We start from the raw sequence: 20,965 nt of genomic DNA on the forward strand, positions 1-20,965 counted from the left end.
ATTAATGGTTGCTGACTTCCATATGCAAATAACCAGTACCTCACCAGATCGAAGGATGAACAAGTGTAATTGCTTAATAATTGGAAACAATATCTTATAATTATCAATGTAATTGTGTAAGTTTTTATTGTCTTATTGTTTGTTTTGGCCTTCCATGTTAGCAGCACTGTGTTCCCATTCTCCATGTCATTGTGCTATATATATGAAAAGGCACTCAATAAACTTTCACTTTCGGGGGTGAGCAAGTGTGTCCCCAGATTAACTTCTCAGGTGTAAAATTCAGCTTCAACAGATCCCTGTTGGACTTCAGTTTAAATTGTGAGGTATTGTCTTCCAGTAAAACAAAATTTCTTCCTTTAATAGTTCATTTAGATAAGATGACATCTATTTTTTATGCCATTTAGATATAGTTTTTATTGTTTTTGTTTTCTCTTCCCAGAAAATGAACTTCAGATCAAGAATCTGTTTAAAAAGCATGCACAGAGAGGACTTGAAAACACAAAGCAGCAGCTGCATTTGCCTCTCCATCCCTCGTGGGAGGCGAGCAGGAGGCGGAAAGAACAGCAGTCCAAAATCACGGTGTTTCAGGGGAAAAAAATTACATTTGATGATTGATTGCCACCTCTTTTGTGAGCTATCTATCTAAAACTTAGTGTCTTTCTTCCTTTTTTCCATTAGCCTATTAATTTAAACTTCATTTTGAATAAGTCTCCTTGAACTTCTTTTTCAAGTGAGTTCAGGTTGTTTGCATAATGCCCCCAACAAATCAAGTACACATGCAAGTTCATTTTTAATAGTACCCCCAAGTTATTCCTTCCATGGAGGGACTTGGAGGTTTTAGGTTTCTCATGTGTGCTTATGGAGTGTATTTAGGGGTTTCAACTTTCGTTTTTATCCTGGAAAAGAAATGTCAAAAATTTTTTTAAATAATGAGGAAATCATAGTCACTTACACCTTTGATAGAAGTACTCCAGTTAGCAAAATAAAAGTAGCAGCTTTTATCATGGGTGCATAGGTATTATATAAGTAAATACTAAACTTCATAGTTGTAATGACTTGTGATGTTGTGCTTTTCACTGTTCTAAAAGAGTTTTCCAGAAAAATTTGAGTTCCTTAAATATGTTTCAGTTATTTAAGCAACCATAAAACAGTAATTATGTAAATATTTCCATTAAATCAAGAATATGTAATGTCTACTTATTTGACCACATGCTCTTATAAAAACTTTTGTTTTGGTTTTTATTTGAGAACAGGGTCTTACTGTGTTGCCCAGGTTGGCTTCAATTTGCAGTCATTCTGCCTCAGTCTCCCAAGAGCTGGGGTTACAGGTGTGCCCACCACACCTGGTGTTGAAATTGTTTTTGAAAAATCATAGATTGCTATTCAAGAGAACAAGTTCTAGAAGGAGGGGGGATTGATTGAGAGATTATCTCCTCTAAAGGCTGAGCAGAGAAGTCGTGAGGTGACTGCTGAGAAAGTGCAGCTTTATGTATTACAGTATGTTATTTAAAGGAAGAGGGAGATTTTAAAAATCCCTTCAAACATCTCACTTTTTTGCCACTAGAAGAAAAATGAAAGGGTTTTTCATTAACTAAATAAGCTAACTAAATTCCATGTTTCCTGCATGTTATGTTAACGGAAGAGAACATTGTGTAGTCTGCCTGAACACACAGGTTCTTGAGAGTAATTTCTTTCTATTTTAAGAGTTTAAGAATTTAGATAACCAGAGCAATGGAACTCAAAAGGCAATGCAGAAACAAAATCATTTTTCTGTATTGAGCACGAAAACATTTTTTTAAATGTTTATTTTGACATAATTTCAGATTGATAAAAAACAAAGGAAAGAAAAATTTATCTGTACCTACCCAGTGTTCACCCTGGAGGAAGTTAGCAAGTAGAGGCCAACAACTAAAAGGTCAGATGGAAGAGTTTTACATCTGCCACTGTTAGGTTTTGCTACATGGAAAGTGCTGTTGGGCTTGGATACAGTGAAGTTACTTAGGATCAGATTTGCCCTTTTGAGGCATGTGTTTTGTGAGAATCAGCCTTAGTTGATCAACTGTCGGTCTAAGGCAATGATTCTCAACTTGGGGCACCTCTTAGGTTTCTTCTCTCCACTTGAAGAGCACCACAACTGGGGATCAAGCCTCCAGTCCAGTACCTGAGGTTTTTTTGTGTCTGGGGCGGGGGGTCGAGGTGGGGCACTTCATTTCCAAACCATAACACTTACCAGGTTGTTCCAGTGTCCTTTTCCATGTAGGTTTTCTCTAACAGTGTGAAACCTAGCTTCCGCTCTCCACAGTACCTCAAAATGCACAGAAGTTCATCTCAGACTTGCTATATGACCCTCCACCAGAGAAGTCAATTAGCCAAAGTTCAGTATTAGTTTAGAGTTCTTTTTTCTTTAACTTGAGGGCTTATGGTCTTTAACCTGTTTGAAAGTAACCTAGGATAATGATAAGCAAAAATGGCACTTTAAGACCATCTGAAAATTCCTCTCTTTGTAAAAGTAGTAAGAAAACTTCAAATTGTTAGAATCAACTAACTCAAGAGTTAGTCCTAGGTTGCAGCAATCTAGGGAATATTTATTTCAGAAAAATGTCTGAATCTTGATGAGAACAATGATTGTTGTCATATTTTAATCTGCTTTATTCCCGGTGGCCTTGAAAACCCACAGCCTACAGTCACCATAAAAACCAGCAGTCTGACAGCCACTGGAGGGGACGAAACATGATTGGAACTTCTTCAGAGACACATTCCCATAGAAATTAATCATTTGGCCTGTTGGTCATTCACTGAAAGACCCCCCCCCACTTGCAAGACTGACTTTATTTGTTATGAGTCAGAGATTGCTTAGTTTGATAACACTTTTCCCTCAGATAGCTTTCAGAAAACAATTAGAGGCAGTTGTTCAACATCGAGGCTGCTTGAGGCAGTGGATAACAGTTGAGGTAAACAGTAAGTTAACCAAAAAAGCTGAAAAGGAAATCCTCAAAGGTTAATGTAATAATCATTGGTTCATTAAAGAGTTCAAACGTATTTCTTGAAATCAAATAGATAATGCACATGCATAAAGCTATGTGTATGCTCAGGAGACAGCTGAAAAGAACCTACATTGATCACTGGCTGAGTGAGACGCTGCCCAAACCACAGTACCAAGGGTGAGGGAGAATTGTCATCTTCCCAGTAAGTGATGAAGATGTGCTCCTACACCCAGGTCCTCAACAGAGAGAAGTATTCATTTCAGGCATTTAAGAAAATCACTGTTAATTATTATTAGCAAACTACTAAGCTGAATGAAACAGACTTCAGTAGACATACAGAGCAGAGAGTATAGACTTCACATAATCATCAAGGAAAATCAGAAACGTCCATAAGCCCTGGACAGTGGGGAAGGGGGAGGATCTAATTTAAACTTGCAATATTATAGTACTTCACATATCCAGTTTTCAAAAAAGAAAAAAAAATTGTGAAAATGGGAGACATGCAAAAACAAATTAGGTCCCTGCACTGCCATAAAAAAGCAGAAAATACAAATTCCGTGAGGAAGTGCAGACTCACACGACTTACTCTACAAAAACAAAGAACCTATTTGAAATATGTCCAAAGAACCAACTAGTAATAGAAATAGAGGATAATGAGTTCAGAATTAGAAGCCAAAAACTAAAGTTAAAAGCTATAATTACTGAAAAAAATTGGACAGAAAGGCACAACAGTACATTAAGCAGGTAAAAGAAATACTTGGTGAACTTGATGGATCAGTTGGTATTATCCAGTTTGAGGAACATAAAAAAGAATTAGCAGACTCACAGAGCTGCAGGATTCCATCAAATGTACAAACAGGCATAATGGATTCTCATGTGTCCCAGAATTTCCATTCATAAAAGTACATTCAAAACAGTTTGGAGGCATGCTGATATCAAAACATGTGACTGTTCATAGTACAAATGATAGCTAAAAAGAAAAAACCCAAATGTCCACATGGATAAGCAAAGCATGGTATATACATGCCATCAAAAGGAGTGGAGTGTTGATACACACTACCTCATGGATGTGTTTTGAAAACTTCATGCTAACTGAGAAGCCAAACAGTTATGATTCTACTACATGAAATGCCCAAATAAGTAAATCCATGGAGACTAAAAATAGACGAGTGATTGCAAGGAGCTGGGGAAAGCAGGAGTAGAGTCTACAAATTGGTCTGGCATTTCCTCTTGGGAAGATGATGCGTTTTGGAATCAAATAATAGTATTAAGTGTACAACCTTGTGAATATACAAAACCAGTGAATTGTGCACCTAAAAGTCACTAGTATATAATGCTGCATTGTATCTCGATTTTTTTTAAATACTGGGTACTTAGTTTACTGCTTTTTCTCCCTGCCCTCTTCATTTGAAGTACAGTGTGGTTCTGTTTCTGAGGTATTTTAATGACTTTTTCCCTCCATCCTTGATAGTTCTGTTAATTTCTTTTTATGTAACATTAAAAATGTTCCGTAGGTCAGTGCTGTGTGAAACGGCCATAATCAATGAAGTGGCAGCTCCCCTCATCCATCTCTGTCCTTTTCCACAATACCCATACATTCCCTGTGAATAATCCCTGGTAAATCCTTCCTGTGTTTCTATTTGTACAGGTGAACAGCTAGATGCCTATGTTTTCATTTCCCTTGCTCCCTTACATGAAGTAGCACTTTCTATATGCTTTTATGAATTTTATTTTCATTTAAAATTATATCTTGGCAATCACTATAAATTTGTTCATAGAGACCATCCTCATTAAGAAAAATTATAGCTCTCCATTGAGTAAATGTGTCAGAATTTATTAACATTCCTCTAAGTATGGATAGATAATTTTCCATGATTTGCCATCCAAACAATGTTAAAAAAGCAGTATGTATTTTCTTATTGTTGGAGGTATGTCTTTGGATACATTCCTAGAAGTGGAGATACTATGTCAGAAGGTTAATACACATACAGTTTTGTGAAAGTTAGCCAAATTCCCTCCATGAATGTTGTGGCAATTTGTACTTCCACTGACAATACATTAAAGAGACCTGTTTCTCTACAGCCTTTGCAATAGAGTGTGATGCTCTATATTTTGATTCTGGGCTGTTGAATGGGTGCTAAATATTACCTCAGTATAAAGTAACCTTTGACTACATTTCTTATTATGGGTGGATGTGAATGCTCTTAAGGAACACTTTCACATCCATTTTTTTGTGAATTGTTTTTTCCCCATATCTTTTGCTTTTTTTTGTTTGGCATACCATCCCCTGCTCCTTGGTCTTTTTCCTCCAATTTTTAGTTTCTTTATGTATCAGGGATACTAGTTCTTTTTCTGTTAAATATATTGTAAATGTTTTTCCCAGTTTATCAGTTGTCTTTTGGTTTTGTGTTATTTTCCTACCATGTTGACTTTTCTGCCATTTATTGCATGTAATATTTCATTTTTACAAATGGATTGAGCATAATAGTTAGAAAAATCTCAATTCTTTCCATTTGCCTGGAATACCTTTATTTTTAGCCTTTCCAAGTCATTCTTTATTCAGGTGTGTCTTTAGAGCATACAGTTGAGCCAAGTAGGAAATCTTTTCCACTTAAGTAAATTAAGCACTTTCATATTTACTGATAACATGAATATGTTTGCTCTCATCCCTGCTAGATTATCTCATGCTGGGATTATAGTTATTGTATTCATTCTGCTGCTTTTCCTAATATGTTTGGTGTGAACTCTTTTTTTAAAAAATCTAAAATTTGATATTTAGGAAGTTTATTTTTGGCTCATACCTTTTTTCATGTCTTTAGTTTCCCTAGTTTTTAATTTATACCATTTTATCCATCTTTAGTGATTTTTTCATTTATTTCTTAAATGTTAATGGGTTTATTCTGCTTTCTTCTTTTCTCCTATTTGTAAACTGCATTATTTTTGCTTCTTTAAAACATAGAGTACGTCAGCATTATCATACAGTATTATTCTACCCTGTCCCCATCTTCATTTTAATCTTAGATTTACAAATGCATGTATTAAATGCTAAATTTCTAAAGTTTCCCCAGTAACTAATTGCTTGGTTAAAGTTCATTTTTCTAACAGATTCCCAAAAAATAACTCATTGAAAGAATTTTTTGAGCTGTTGATGTTTTAGAAAACCTTTTAAAGGTTCTTTTAGATATGTTTTTCCTGTAGATTTGATACTTAGGGGATTGTAGCTGGATCTTGGGTTGTGGTTTCCTCTGTTGACCTTACCCTTCTTCTTTGTGACAGCTGAACGCTTCGTGAATCTTTTTTGGGAGAGTTTCTTGACTTCTCTGAGTTAGGAGATCTACCTAATGCTCTGGGCATAGGATGTCTTCCTGCCCCTTCCCAGGAATACAAGGGTTTTTTGTTGTCATTTTGTTTTGTTTGTTTTGCCCTTCCCCAAGCCACAGTGAGTTTTCACCTGTGTCCTGGGTGACTGTGATTGATGTACTTCTGGAGGCAAAAGACTTTCTTTTTTTTTTTCAGTAGGCTAGAAGGGTACTGGTGGGAATTTGTATCTTCCTGCAGCAGCAGCCCCTCCTCTTCCAGGCCTACACCATCATGGGAAATTTTCTTGGATTAAATAATTCATGCCTATGTATCAAATTCTAGGGTTTTGGTATGGTAGATACTACCAAGTTTTGTGGCCTCTTCAGCAATGTGTGGTTTAGTCTGGTTCTACCACACCACAATTCATAGACTGCTATGTAACATTCAGCCTCTCCTTGGTATCCAACGTGCTCAGGTTAACCATAACTATCCCAACCTTCATTTTGTGTCACCTTTTGTCATGCATAGCTAAAATATCAAGTCTTATTGAAACAAATACAAAACAAAGGTCAAGACTATGAGAGGAGTTTTTTGTGATGTTAGCTCATGCTTGGTTGGATTTATATGGTGTGATCTATTTGGAGATAATGCTTTCAATTCCCTTTTACTGCTTAGATAAATCAGGACAAATATGATGCTTTGACTCTTGGTTTGGTATTTTTTAAAGTATAGCTATTCAGGGACAAGATCTTCAGTAGAATACATCTGAGAGACAAATTCTCCAATTGATCTGTTTTCCTTTATCTCTGCTCTGTATCCGATCTTTCCTCTTAGTGTCCAGTGTAGGCCCATCTCCTTGAGCCTAGTACTGGATGCAAACTCCCTTTATGTGAAGCACCCAAAACTTTACAGTCTCAAGTTAGCTTGCAATCAGCTATATCAGTTCATCAAAATGTTTAGCTTACTACGCCTTACTTCTACAGTAACCCATCTTCCTTCTGTGCTCTGTCGCTGGTATCCCAGTACTCACATCTTGTCATTGCTGGGAGGTATCTATACTTCACTAGATCCCTGACTCCTTTTCCCTTACCTGCCTCGTTTCTCTGATGGATTCAGTTTATCCAACTAGAATTTTTAAAGTGAGAATAATGATATTCCCAGCTTCCTATATTCTGTGTACCAGTGTCATTTTTATCATATCCTTTATGCTATAGAAGTATTTTATGTAATCATATTCATAAATCACTTCAATCTTGCCACCTGTGTCTTATGCCTTACTTAAGAAAACCATAAGCCTTGTGTATCCCTTCCATTCTTACTAAGTATGGCAAGAATGCAAAGCCCTGTTAACTCTTCACAGGTTCATGATTCAGGGTTGTATTTGTACTGACCAACCTTGAGGGATGAGTAACACCTCCCTAGGCCAAATATCAGCCAAACTCAGTGTTCCTCTCCTACAGTACATTGCAGGTACCCAGTGATGGTCCTTTGTGTTTCCCTTCTAGGACTTTAGTGAATATGTGTTTATAGAAAGGGTTAACCCAGCAAGCCTGTGTTACTGGAACTGTACATTTCAAAAGAGTTGTCTCTCTTTAGAACTGGTCCTTGGTCAACTTTTGGTAGACAGGCCCTGAACTAACAGTTCTGCCTGATAGGAATTTTTTTGTATGTGTAATCTTGATCACATAGTTTATGTAACTATGATGAATATCTGTCTATGCTCTGGAAAAATGGAAACTGAGTAACTAAGTTCAGTCATGCAGGAATTAACCCCAGTACCCTGGATGAGCATCATCTAGGTGTGCATCCCTGGCTGGTGACACTTCACACAGATTATGTTGCATCATTGCTGAGAGAATTAAGCATTCTGAAAAAGGTGTATCTTCAGAAGCAGCTCTTGGCCAGTTCCTGGGAGTTGATGATGTCTGAGCCCTTGGGCCATAGGGTGCCAATTTGATCAGAGAGATAATGCTCACAATATGCTTTATAGTTATTATCTCTGCCAGGATGAAGTATGAGTAGCTGAGGTCTGTCATGTTAGCACCTCCACCTATATGACTGACCCCTGTGAAAAACCTGGGCACCAGCATACAGTGAGCTTCCCAGATTGGCATCATTTCTCATGCATGGCACATCATTGCTAGACATGTGTGCATATGGCTCCACTGGGAGAGGACACATGAAAACTTACAACTGTTATCTCCTGGCCTTCAGTCCATGCTCCATTCCCTGTGTTACATTAATTTGTGTCCTTTCACTGTATCCTTTCGTATACCATACTACAATACTAGCATTTTCTGAATCCTATGAGTCTTTCTTGTGAATCATCATCCAGTTCATTGGGGAGCTGGCACAAGCATCATATTCATACTGGGAGATTTGGTTTTGCTGCATGTAATAAAATTCCTTGTCTCTGACTCGGGATCTCATGTGTATGTCCAGCCATGAAAACTGTCATGCCTGTAAAGTTTATGGCATCTGACAAATTCTTCTATATTTTCTTCAAGCATTTTAATGTGGTCATGTTTGAATGTAGCTGTTTAACCCATCTGGAATTTACCTCTGCATTCTGGCAGATATTGGCAAACTACTTAAACCAATTAGTGCTCAGCTAACCTATATTTCCCAACCTGTTTTCACATTGGGTTTAGGTCATGTGAAAGATTTGAATAAATCTTAAATGGAATATCAGAGAAAGCTATGTAAAGCACTTCTAGATCCAACCCATGGATGCCAACTCCCACCAAAGCATTGGAGGCCCTCTCCCCACCTTTAAGATGAAGAAACAACTATCAGCCTAAAGGAATTTTCCTCCACTTAAGCTATTTGCCCTTAAGTGATCATCAGACAAACCTCTTGTATTAATTGAGTGAAAAGGCTTTTTTTTAAAAAAAAATTGCACAAGAAGCATCATTCTAATGCAGAAATTGGTACTGGAAGAAGGATGTTGTAGGGAGAAGAGGGCTAGGGAAGCCAAAATATGTATCTAGCACAGTCAGGATGAAAATTACTATACTGGGTTGGAAAAGTGGAGATTTGTGTCATAGGATAATAAAACAATTGTTAAAGGGGTCATTTGGAAAGTGTACCATATGCCTACTGACTCCATATCTCTAGGGGAAAAGATTGGAAATTAAAATGCTCTTGGTGAGTGTTGTTTGTTAATTTCTGCATTTATCAAAGAGATAGAACAACAGAGTTGGCTATGGTCATTATTGGCTACTTTGCCACTGAAACAAAAATAAAAAGCAAAAGAATGAAAACCCACTGCTTTTAGCCCCAAGTGAAAAGATACTGTGCACAAAATTCATTAAGACTTCTAGCTCAGCATGGATATGAGAAGAGTGTATGAATTTCCTTCTAAAGATGATAGACTTTTGGTATGGAGGCAAAGGAATAAAAATTAAGGCAGGCTTGAGAACTGAACTTAGGAGAGAACCTTGGGAGATAGAACTAGCAGATATAACTGACTAGATACCTTTCTTTCAAAAAACAATAATCTGCTTATTTGTAATGCCAAAGATTGAAAGATTAACTTCAACAGCCTTTGAATTTTCCATCAAAAGTGTTGGCTCCCAAACTTGCTCAAGGAAGAAGCGGGGTACAAAAAACTGTAAAGGCCCCCAGGAGAGGTTCATTCCCCATTATTTATTTCAAATAACTTAGGTGATAATGAACAAAAGAAAAACTCCAAGAGAATGGATCCAGCACTGTGGAGAACAAGGAACAAGTAGTTCCTTTCAAATCAAGTAAATGTCCTCACTTCCAGATCAGAGAACTTCCAGGCAACCTTCCTTGTTCTCAGTTAAATATGCTATCTTGCTCCGTCTTGCAATATAGAGTTTGAAGATGATAAAGTTTATATTTACAAGGGTCCCTAAATAATTGCATGGAGCAGGTCCTCTCAACCCTACCCAGCAACCTGTTGACATGAACAAGAAGTGTTTGGTTAAGTTGCTGAGAGTTACAAGGTTTAGTTGTTACTGTTTTTAGGTTTATTCCAGTATATGTATGATACATAGTTGGAATGTTTTTTTTTCCAGAAAATGGATATTGTTCTAATGCTACTGTTGAGTAGTCAGGTCATTTACTAATTTGAAATGTCTCCATATAATGATGAGACTGTTCCTAGACACTATTTTTCTTTACCTTTTTATATCATCCAGTATTTCATTTAAGTTATCATGGCTTCATATTTTATTTAGAAAACCAGTATCCTGGCTTACTCATGAGTCCTTTTCTCCCACAAATTGTCTTGTCTGTTCTCATGCCTCTTTTACAAATAAAATCTGAAATCTACTTATCAAATTTTATTTTTAAAATTAGGATAGGACTTTTATTATTGTTGTCCTGGAGGTTCATTTTGATATTTCCAGAAGTTCTTATAGTGTATCATAGTTAGGTTAACCCATTCCATCCTCCTTTTCCCGCCCCCTCCCCACATTCCTGGAATAGTTTCAACATGTTTCATTTTCCATTTTCATACATTAGTACATAACATATCTACTACATTCATCCTCCTTCATACTTCGTTATATCTTCCCCCCATGGGATATGATGCTTAATTACTCTTAGAAATTACAACATGGGAAGTCACTGTATTAGAAAAGTTCTTTCTAAATTGGTTGCATAAAAAATGGATTTGGGGCCTAAATTATAGCATTGTGGAACAAATATGTAGAGCAACATATTCAGTAGCTGAAGTATGATATTACCCTGCAGAAATTAAGTAGTCTTAAGTTGGATACTGGAATGTTGTTTGTACTTTGAACATGTGTTTCTCTTCAAGGGAAAGCTTGTTTTGAAAGAAAGTCATTCTCCATGTTGTTTTCAGGATAAAATTAAAAGGATGTTTTTCAGTAAAGACAGCCAAAACTTAGAGGGTCAATGAAAGGAAGAGGGTTTTATTTGTGTTTATTTTTAAACTAAACTGGTATGAATACTCAGTCAGTTTAGCCCTATCATAAACAGAAGTTCACAACCTTCATATATGCTACCAACAGCCAATTTAGCTCATGTCTGAAATACATGTGAATTAGTTCTGAATTATTTTTTGTCACAGGCATCATCTGTGATGAAGGAGAGATTGTCAGACATTATTAAGTCTTTCAAGATTTGTGAGCACTATAATTGCTTTATTAATAGGCCTAGGATTGCTTTCTTGAGTGCTCAAATTTATGTTCTCCACTTTGATAACTACAAGGCTCTTTTTCGCAATCTCTCAGGTCTCTGCTAAAATATCAATTGATTCTTCATGTCATTTTACTCTTCTTCTATGACTTTCATCATCTGACATATATAAGCTCATATAGTTGTCATCTCTTCATCCAGAATATATACTTTGTGAGTGCAAGGGTTTTGTTTACTTCTGCTGTGTCCCTGTCAAATGTTTGCTTTTTTTACAGTATTCTATAAATATTTTAATAAGTAATCATGGATATATACAAGTGTTTTCAGTTTATCAATGACTCACATGGCTGAATACCTGTGGCTATGAGTTAGGGGACTGTTAGCATAAAGCAGGTGAGAAATAGGGTGGCTAGGACTTCGGCAGTAGTAGTGAAGAATGAGAAAAGGAGAAAAAGTGATAGATGGTTGACTATAGAGGAAAAAGTCTGAATTAATACTCTAGGAAAAGCATAGTAGATTAATGGAAATAAGTATTGTGATTACTGATCCACATCAGGAGGTCATTTGAAGTTTACTGTCGTTAATGCAGGAGCACTCAATACAGCCACTTGTGTTTTAGTTTCCCTCACCTGCTTTTTTGTGTTTACTGTATTTTGGGCTCTTGATACTTTTTGTTATTGCTTCATAGTTATTGTTTGTATTTTAAAAGAATTAGCCCATTGCCTACCATGATTTTCAAAGAATTTCCATTTTGTCATTTGTCTTTTGACTTTGCTTGACTTGTTTTTCCAAACAATGTTGATTTTGTCATGTTATGAATGGGGTCTGATCCTTTACCACTTGACTCTATTAGTGGTGTGTATAAAGGCTATGAAGCTGTGTAAACTGATAATTTTCTGACCCACGCTCTTTTTAATATTTACTCTGTTGCTCTTGCATTTTTCCATGTTCAGAATTATATCATCTAAAATATAAATATTTTACCTGCTCCTTTCTAGTTTTTTTTAACTCCTTTTCCTGACTCAAAAGGCCAGCGTGTTCAGTGAAATATAAAATAATTGCATGAAAGTGGACTTCTTTCTGTTTCTGACTTTAATGAGAATGTTTTTAAATGCTTCCACTTAGGCAAAAATTGACTTTTAGCTTTAGATAGATATGTTTAAGCTAGTCTGCTCTATTCTTACTGATGTATGTTTTTTGGAAAATCAAGGCTGGGTGCCATGTTTTATTAAATGTAATTTTTTTCATGAAACTTTTTTATTTTTTTTAATTATTCATTTATTCACATGTGCATACATTATTTGGGTCATTTCTTCTCCCCTGCCTCCCTTCCCCACCCTCTCCCCGCCCCCCCTCACTTCCAGGCAGAACCTGTTTTGCCCTTATCTCTAATTTTGATGAAGAGAAGACATAAGCATAATAAGGAAGACAAAGCGTTTCTGCTAGTTGAATTAAGGGTAGCTATATAGAGAAATTCCTAGCATTGCTTTCATGTACAAATGTGTTACAACCCAAGTTGATTCATCTCTAACTGATCTTTACACTGGTTCCTGATCCCCTTCTCATGTTAACCTTTGTCACTTTAAGGTTTCTGTATTAGTTCCTCTGGAGTGGGGACATTAAACACTTTGATGTTTTGGATTTTCTACCTATTCCTATATCTACCATATGTGCTCTCCCCTTGTCATGTGATCCAAGTCCAACAGCATTGCTGCATTTGCCCTAGATCTAAATTCCACATATGAGGGAGAACATACAATTTTTGGTCTTCTGAGCTTGGCTAACCTCACTCACAATGATAATCTGCAGTTCCATCTATTTACCTGCAAATGATAAGATTTCATTCTTCATGGCTGAGTAAAATTCCATTGTATACAAGTACCACATTTTCTTAATCCATTCATCAGTAGTGGGGCACCTTGGCTGTTTCCATAACTTGGCTATTGTGAATAGTACTGCAATAAACATGGGTGTGCAGGTGCCTCGAGAAACTTATGTTGCATTCCTTTGGGTTTATGTGGGATTGCTGGATCATATGGCAGTTCTATGTTAGATTTTTAAGAAGCCTCCAAATTTTTTTCCAGAGTGGTTGTACCAGCTTGCATTCCCACCAGCAGTGTACCAGGGTTCCTTTTGCCCCACATCCTCACCAACACATATTGGTGGTGTTTTTTATGATGGCTGTTATAATGGATGAGGTGGAATCTTAGTGTGGTTTTGATTTGCATTTCCTTTATAGCTAGAGATGGTGAGCATTTTTTCATGTGTTTTTTGGCCATTTGAATATCTTCTTTTGGGAAGGTTCTATTTAGTTCAGTTGCCCATATCTTAATTAGTTCATTGATTTTAGGAGAGTTTAGTTTCTTAAGTTCCCTGTATATTCTGGTTATCAGTCCCTTGTCTGATGTATAGCTGGCAAATATTTTCTCCCACTCTGTGGGTGATCTGTTCAGTTTAGAGACCATTTCTTTTGTTGTGCAGAAGCTTTTTAAGTTTATGAAGTCCAATTTGTCCATCCTTTCTCTTAGTTGCTCGGCTGCTGGGGTTCTATTGAGGAAGTCTTTGCCTATACCTATTAGTTCCAGAGTGTTTCCTGCTCCTTCCTGTAGTAACTTCAGAGTTTCAGGTCTGATATTTAGGTCCTTGATCCATTTTGAGTTGATACTAGTACAAGGTGATAGACATGGATCTAGTTTCAGTTTCTGGCAGACGGGTAACCACTTTTCCCAGCAACATTTGTTGAAGAGGCTGTCTTTTCTCCATCATATATTTTTGGCACCTTTGTAAAAAATAAGGTGGATATAGTTGTGTGGATTCATATCCAGGTCCTCTGTTTTGTTCCACTGGTCTTCATGTCTGTTTTTGTGCCAGTACCATGCTGTTTTTATTGTATTCTTTGTAATATAGTTTGAAGTCAGGTATTGTGATACCTCCAGCATTGTTCTTTTTGCTGAGTATTGCCTTGGCTATTTACGGTCTCTTGTGTTTCCAAATGAACGTTAGGGTAGATTTTTCAATCTCTGTGATGAAAGTCATTGGGATTTTGATGGGAGTTGCATTAAGCATATAGACTGCTTTCGGTAGTATAGTCATTTTTACTATGTTGATTCTACCAATCCATGAGCACAGGAGATCTTTCCATCTTCTGTGGTCTTCCTTGATTTCTTTCTTCAGGAGTTTGTAATTCTCCTTGTAGAGGTCATTCACATCCTTTGTTAAATGTACTCCTAGATATTTGAATTCTATCAGACATTTAAAGAAGAACTAATACCAACCCTCCTTAAACTGTTCCACAAAATAGAAAGGGAAGGAACACTGCCTAACTCATTTTATGAAGCCAATATTACTCTCATCCCAAAACCAGACAAAGACACCTCCAAAAAAGGAGAACTACAGGCGATTTGCTTAATGAATATCAGTGCAAAAATCCTTAGTAAAATAATGGCAAACCAAATCCAACAACACATCAGAAAGATCATACACCATGACCAAGTAGGCTTCATCCCAGGGATGCAGGGATGGTTCAACCTACACAAATCTATAAATGTAATACAGCACATCAATAGAAGCAAAGACAAAAACCACTTGATCATCTCAGTAGATGGAGAAAAAGCCTTCAACAAGATCCAACACCACTTCATGATAAAAACTCATGAAGAAAACTAGGAATAGAATGAATGTACCTCAGCATTGTAAAGGCTATATATGACAAACCTACAGCCAATATCATACTTAGCAGTGAAAAACTGAAACCATTCCCCCTAAAATCAGGAATGAGACACAAGGATGCCCACTATCCCCACTCCTATTCAACATTGTACTGGAATTTCTAGCTAGAGCAATTAGGCAAGAAGAAGTAAAAGGAATACAAATAGGTAAAGAAACTGTCAAAATATCCTTATTTGCAGATGACATGATCCTATATCTTAAAGACCCAAAAACTCCTAGACACCATAAAGAGCAACAACGTGGCAGGATACAAAATCAACTTACAAAAATTATTAGCTTTTCTATACACCAACAGTGAACAAAACTGAGAAGGAATATATGGAAATAATTCCATTCACAATAGCCTCAAATAAACGTCATGTTTTATATAACCATGCTTTATATTTTTCTAACAATTAGCTTAAGTGAGGTATACATTTTTAGTTGTGTGCTCTTCTAGCCATGTCCCATAGATTGTGCTACACTGATTCCTAAGCTTCTCAAAGTCTTTTCTCTTGGCCTGTCTTTTCATCTTTTCTGAAGAGGAAACAGTATGGGGTTTGAATTCAGTATGGTAGGCTCTCTACCAATTAGGCCATACTCCCAGCCCTTGTCCTGCCTTTTTTCAATTGCACTTCAAATGTTTTTTCCAATTTTCCTTTTCTGCTATCTAGTTATTTCCCTTTAATTTTAAAGTTCATATTTTCTTAAACTCTAAAATCTCAGTTAATCTACATATATCCCAAACATACATTTGCCCCACTTTTTTTTTTAAACCTTGTATGCATAATATTTTAATTATGTTTTTGGTTTTTGTTTTGTCTTTTGTTTTGGTGGTACTGGGTCTTGAACTCAGGCAAGTCTATCACTTGAACTACTCAACCAGTCCTCTTTTGTGTTCATTTCTTTTCTAGGGTCTTGTGAACTATTTCCCTGGGCTAGCTTCAAACCACCATCTTCCTGATCTCTGCCTCCTGAGTAACTAGGATTACGGGCATGAGCCACCAGCACCCAGCTGTGCTTTTAATTTTATCTTCAAATTTAACTTTATCATTAATGCTTTATACAACCAGTGTTTATTCAGCTTTACTCACATATTTACCAGTTTGCTTTTTTTCATTAATTTCTCTTTGTCTCCTACTTCTTGCAATTTTGTTCCTGTTTTCTGATACACACATTTTTAAACAATATAGTAACAATCTGTTAGTGATAAGCCCTTTTAGGTCTTGTCTAAACAATACCTGTATTTTAGTCTCATTCTTAAGTGATAGTTTTGTAGGGTAACTAATCTTAGCTAATGATTATTTTCCTCCATTACTATGAAAATATTTCAGTGTTTTCTGACTTCTTTATTTCTATTGAAAAGGCTGCTCTCAATCACATTGTCATTGTTTGTAGTCACTTTTTGTCTCTCAGTGGTTCTTTCATAGTATGACATATTTTACTTAAAGGCTGTCTTTATAATTATAGTTTTTATATGACACTTATTAATAGCCCATTGTTTTTGAAATAAGACTCAGAAAATTTCTTTAAGAGGTGAGCTAGGAAATACTGTAGACTTTGCCAGCCAGAAAGCCTTGGTGGCAGCTACTCAAAAGCACACACAGGTAATATGTGAAAAAAGTGAATGCGGTTGTGTTTTAATAAACTTCATCTACAGAAAAAGGTGGAAGGCCTGATGCCTTTCCAGAGTAATGACTCAATACGGGTCTTCCTCTTAGCTTCCATGCCTGCGATACTGAATATTAGCTGGAATATTATCTTTCTTAGAATTTTATCTTTATAATGAACAATCTGCATATAGACAGGTAGATATATTTATATGCTTTAAATTACATACTTTGACCCAGCTATAGAAATATGAACAAATAGCAAACTTGCCTTTCCTTTTCCTTCTCTTCCCAGAATCTGTTAATTATGTCATTTCTACCCTATGAAGGCTTGTATGATTTACATTCTGTTCTATCACCATGTGGGTCAAGTGACTTCTAAAAGGTCATGCAGCTGATAAATGGTAAAGCTAGGATAACATAGCTATTAACAGCTATGTCATACTGCCATTGTTTTAGCCTTTTCAGGCTACTATAACAAGGTAGACAGGATGTAAGGACGCATACTTCTAAGACTTCTGGAGGCTGGAAAGTTCAATATCAAGGTGCACAGCAGATTCAAAGTTTGTTAAGAGCTCATTCCTCATGTGAAGTCCTCATGTGATGGAAGGGACAAACAAACTCATTTTGCCCTTTTTTGTAAGAGAACTAATCTCATTGGTGGGAGGCCCATGCTCATGATCTAATCACCTCCCAAAAGCCCTGCCTCTTAATACTACATCTTAAAGACTAGGATTTCAACATATGAACAGGGGAAGCACATTCAGACCACAGTAGTTTTATTTTTATGAAACCAGGATAATCCTGATACTAAAACCTAGCAAAGATTATGGGAACAGGAGAAGCCTAATCATTTATGAATGTAGATGTGAATATGACAGTACAGCAAACCAAACTCTATACACTAGTAAAAGATGTCAGCTTTATCATGGTTAAACTTTAAGAAGTGAATTTGACTAAGAAACATTTATCAAAGTCTATTTCTTAACAAAGTACTTTAAAAATCTAGGAAAAGAGGCTTGTATCTCAACATGAAAACAGGTATCTGAGACTAATAGCACATACTCATTAGAGAAATACTGAAAGTTAAAAATATGAATGGAATAGCCGCAATTACCATTTCCCATTAATGTTCTGAAGGTTGAAGCCGGTGCTGTTAGAAGTAAAAGAAATATATAAGTATGGATCCCAAGAAAAGAAGAAACAAAATTAACATTGAGTCCACTATGGCCTCATACTTTGTAAGGAAATTTCCCACTGATTTTATTCAATTCCAGTAAAATCAAGGTATGAAGGTTTTTGAGATTTGTTCATGCCTTCATCTTCATAGAAGGTGTCCAAGCTCCCTTACCTCTTTCTTCAGGTAGACTCATAGGTTACGAGAGCGATTAAATAGCAAGCTATTCACAAGTGAAAACTCAGAACCTCTGAAATATCTTGCCCTTCCTCTTTCTTTCCATTCCCCAATCTAATCTAACCTCTTTCTCTCTCTCTCTCTCTCTCCCTCTCTCCCTCACTCCCTCCCTTTCCCTTCCTCCCTCTCTTTCTCTCTCCCTCCCTTCCTCCTTCCTAATGCCCTTCCTTCCCACCCTTGATCTTTTTTCCATATCTAGTTATATTTGTCATTTTGAAGGGGGCGGGGAACACAGCTTTATAAGTGTGCCTACAGGTACAGGGACTGTTTGACAAATTCAGGATAAGGGTTTGTTTTAAATCTATATTTTTTTAATGAACTAAGGGTAGAAAAGTGACCAGTTGGCCATAAGTGAAAAAGAAGGATGGGAAATGAGTGGAAAGCAACAAAACAAGTACTAGACCTAGCCCTGCCATGTTTACAACCAGGATCCTATACACAAAACAGAAGGAACTATTAGGATTCAGGAAGTACTAGCTATTCCTGAGAAACTCATCTGGCTAACTCCTAATTACTCATCTCTAACTATTATCCATCTATAATTAAAATTTTAAAAAGCATCATTCAAGTTTTCTAGCTTTGGACCTGAAGCTATCTTGCTTGGTGCTAGACACGGTGAGTCACAATTACATGTGGGGTATTAAGGTATTTTTTCAAAAATAGGAAGACAAGGTATTACCAAAAAACATTAACTGTCTACTGGAATCTAATAGAATATGTATACATATAAATCTATAACAAAAGAAACAAGTGCTTTTAGAGATAGAGGGGTAAAATGTGTTCAAGGGGTAAGTGCTTTACTCTTAGGGAGACAGTGGACCTCAGAGAAATGGCCAGTCGTTTAGTTAGGATAACTGATGGCAATCTTGCACAAAAAGCAGTAGACATGAAGCCAGCGAAATGCACAGTAGGGAGCTCTTGAGTTACAAGGTACTTGAAATTCATCTTACAGGAAATTGAGAAACCAAATTTAAAAATCAAAAAAATTTGAGGAAGAAGAATGTTATGTAACGCATGTAATAGAACCACCTCGCTAAGTGTCCTTAGCTTTCTTGTCTTTCCAGTAACCAACCTCTTTGAAAATGTTCTAGGTCAAAATTTTCCCAGGATATTTCAAATCAACAGATCATTTGTGTAAGGTTAAAATTACACTTGACCATAATGGGAGAAAATACACACACACACACACACACACACACACACACACACCCCCCCCCCACACACACACACACACACACCACACACACACACACACACACACACACACACACACACACAAGAGCACAGCACCTTGAAGGTCTTTCATGAGATTCCAAAACTCAAATTACTAAAAGGAAAGAAAAACAAAACAAGGCCTGTTACCAGGTTTTCATGTTAAAGGTTGTTTAATATAGTACATTAATGAAAGAAACAAATAGTTCAATTTAAATGAAAAAAATTAATGCCATTATGCAATATTCTCAGTTCTTTAAAAAAATCACTGATTTTTGATAGTGGATCTACCAGTGATCATTAATGGCTGTTAAAATGAGTAATGTGGACGTTCATAGTTTTATAGTTGATTTATAGACAACAGTAAACCACTGATCATTGTTAAGGTCACAAAAATATAAGACAGCCTGATACATGCATTTGGTAAACACCACCAATATCTGAGTCTTCTTGCTTGAAATCCTCACCTGTGCCCTCTATGAGGGACTGGTTTGTTTTGTTTGTTTGTTTGTTTTTATAATAAATACAAGGAACAAGGAGATACAGCACAGGATTAAACCATCAAAAGCCAGGATATGGGAAATTCTAAAAGATAAAATCTATTTTTCCCACATAGTAATAGCAGAAGAAATGGTAAAGGGAGACATGTATTTTAGAGACTTAAAATATATAATAAAATAAACTCTGTGTATGGACCCTGTCTGATCATGATTTGCACAAAGATTTTTTAAAAGGGGGAAAAATAAGGTTGGAATTTAAATACCAACTAGATGTTTGACAATATTAGAGAAGTGTTCATTCTTTACGTAAAATTACGTGTTGGATTTGTTAGAAAGATTCCTAACTTTTTAGAAACACCCATTGAAAAATTTAGATAAATATTATATCCTAGATTTGCCTTAAAATAATGGTGAGCAAGAGGTTTGTGAAGTAGCAAGTAGAGGACTAAAAGAAACAATGTTCTGTGCTGATAACTATTGATACTGATAGTCATCAGATGGCTCTCTAATTGTCTGGAATTTTTCATTAGAAAATAATGAAGGTTGTCACTGGAGAAAATTCAGAATATGCAATAAAAAATACAAGGAAGAAAATAAAGCCTTTTATTTCCCAAGCCCTCAGAAATGCTACTAAGCCAAATACTAAAACTTTGTTGCATGTTGAATCTCTTTTTTCAAGGCAAATGCCTTCAACAGACGCATGCAGAAACATTTAGAATAACTTCACTATCTTTATATAATTAATAGCAGACCATCTTCTCACACCACCAAACTAAAACAATCTTTAAAGGATGCCCCATAATCTTACAGTAGGATGAAAATTTAATAATTACTCATAGATTAATGATTAAACTGCTTCGATTATGCTTCATAAATACCCATGTATTTTATTACTTCCTTAAGATGGACTCCTCAAAGTGTAATTATGCCCAGAGGAATTATTTAAGATTCTTGATACATATTGTCAAATTATTTTCCTAAAAGATGACATCAATTTATTTTCAAAAGTTTATTAAAATACTAGTTCCTTGGGCACCATCATTTATTTATTGAGCATCTGTTATGCACAGGACCCTGTTCGTGGCATTTTTCACTGAATCCTCCCTG

General features: G+C 36.2%; 1 protein-coding gene across 1 annotated transcript in view; it reads left to right on the plus strand.

Moving 5' to 3' along the window:
- Window positions 1-19,349, plus strand: part of Srfbp1 (serum response factor binding protein 1) — a 55,357-nt gene extending 36,008 nt beyond the window's left edge. Inside the window, exon 8 of the mRNA XM_074076558.1 lies at window positions 440-19,349. Coding sequence (XP_073932659.1) covers window positions 440-615 — 176 coding nt within the window. The 3' untranslated portion in view covers window positions 616-19,349. The remainder of the gene's footprint in view (window positions 1-439) is intronic.
- Window positions 19,350-20,965: the final 1,616 nt, after the last annotated feature.

Source organism: Castor canadensis, chromosome 6 (assembly GCF_047511655.1).
Source record: "Castor canadensis chromosome 6, mCasCan1.hap1v2, whole genome shotgun sequence".
Taxonomy (NCBI): domain Eukaryota; kingdom Metazoa; phylum Chordata; class Mammalia; order Rodentia; family Castoridae; genus Castor; species Castor canadensis.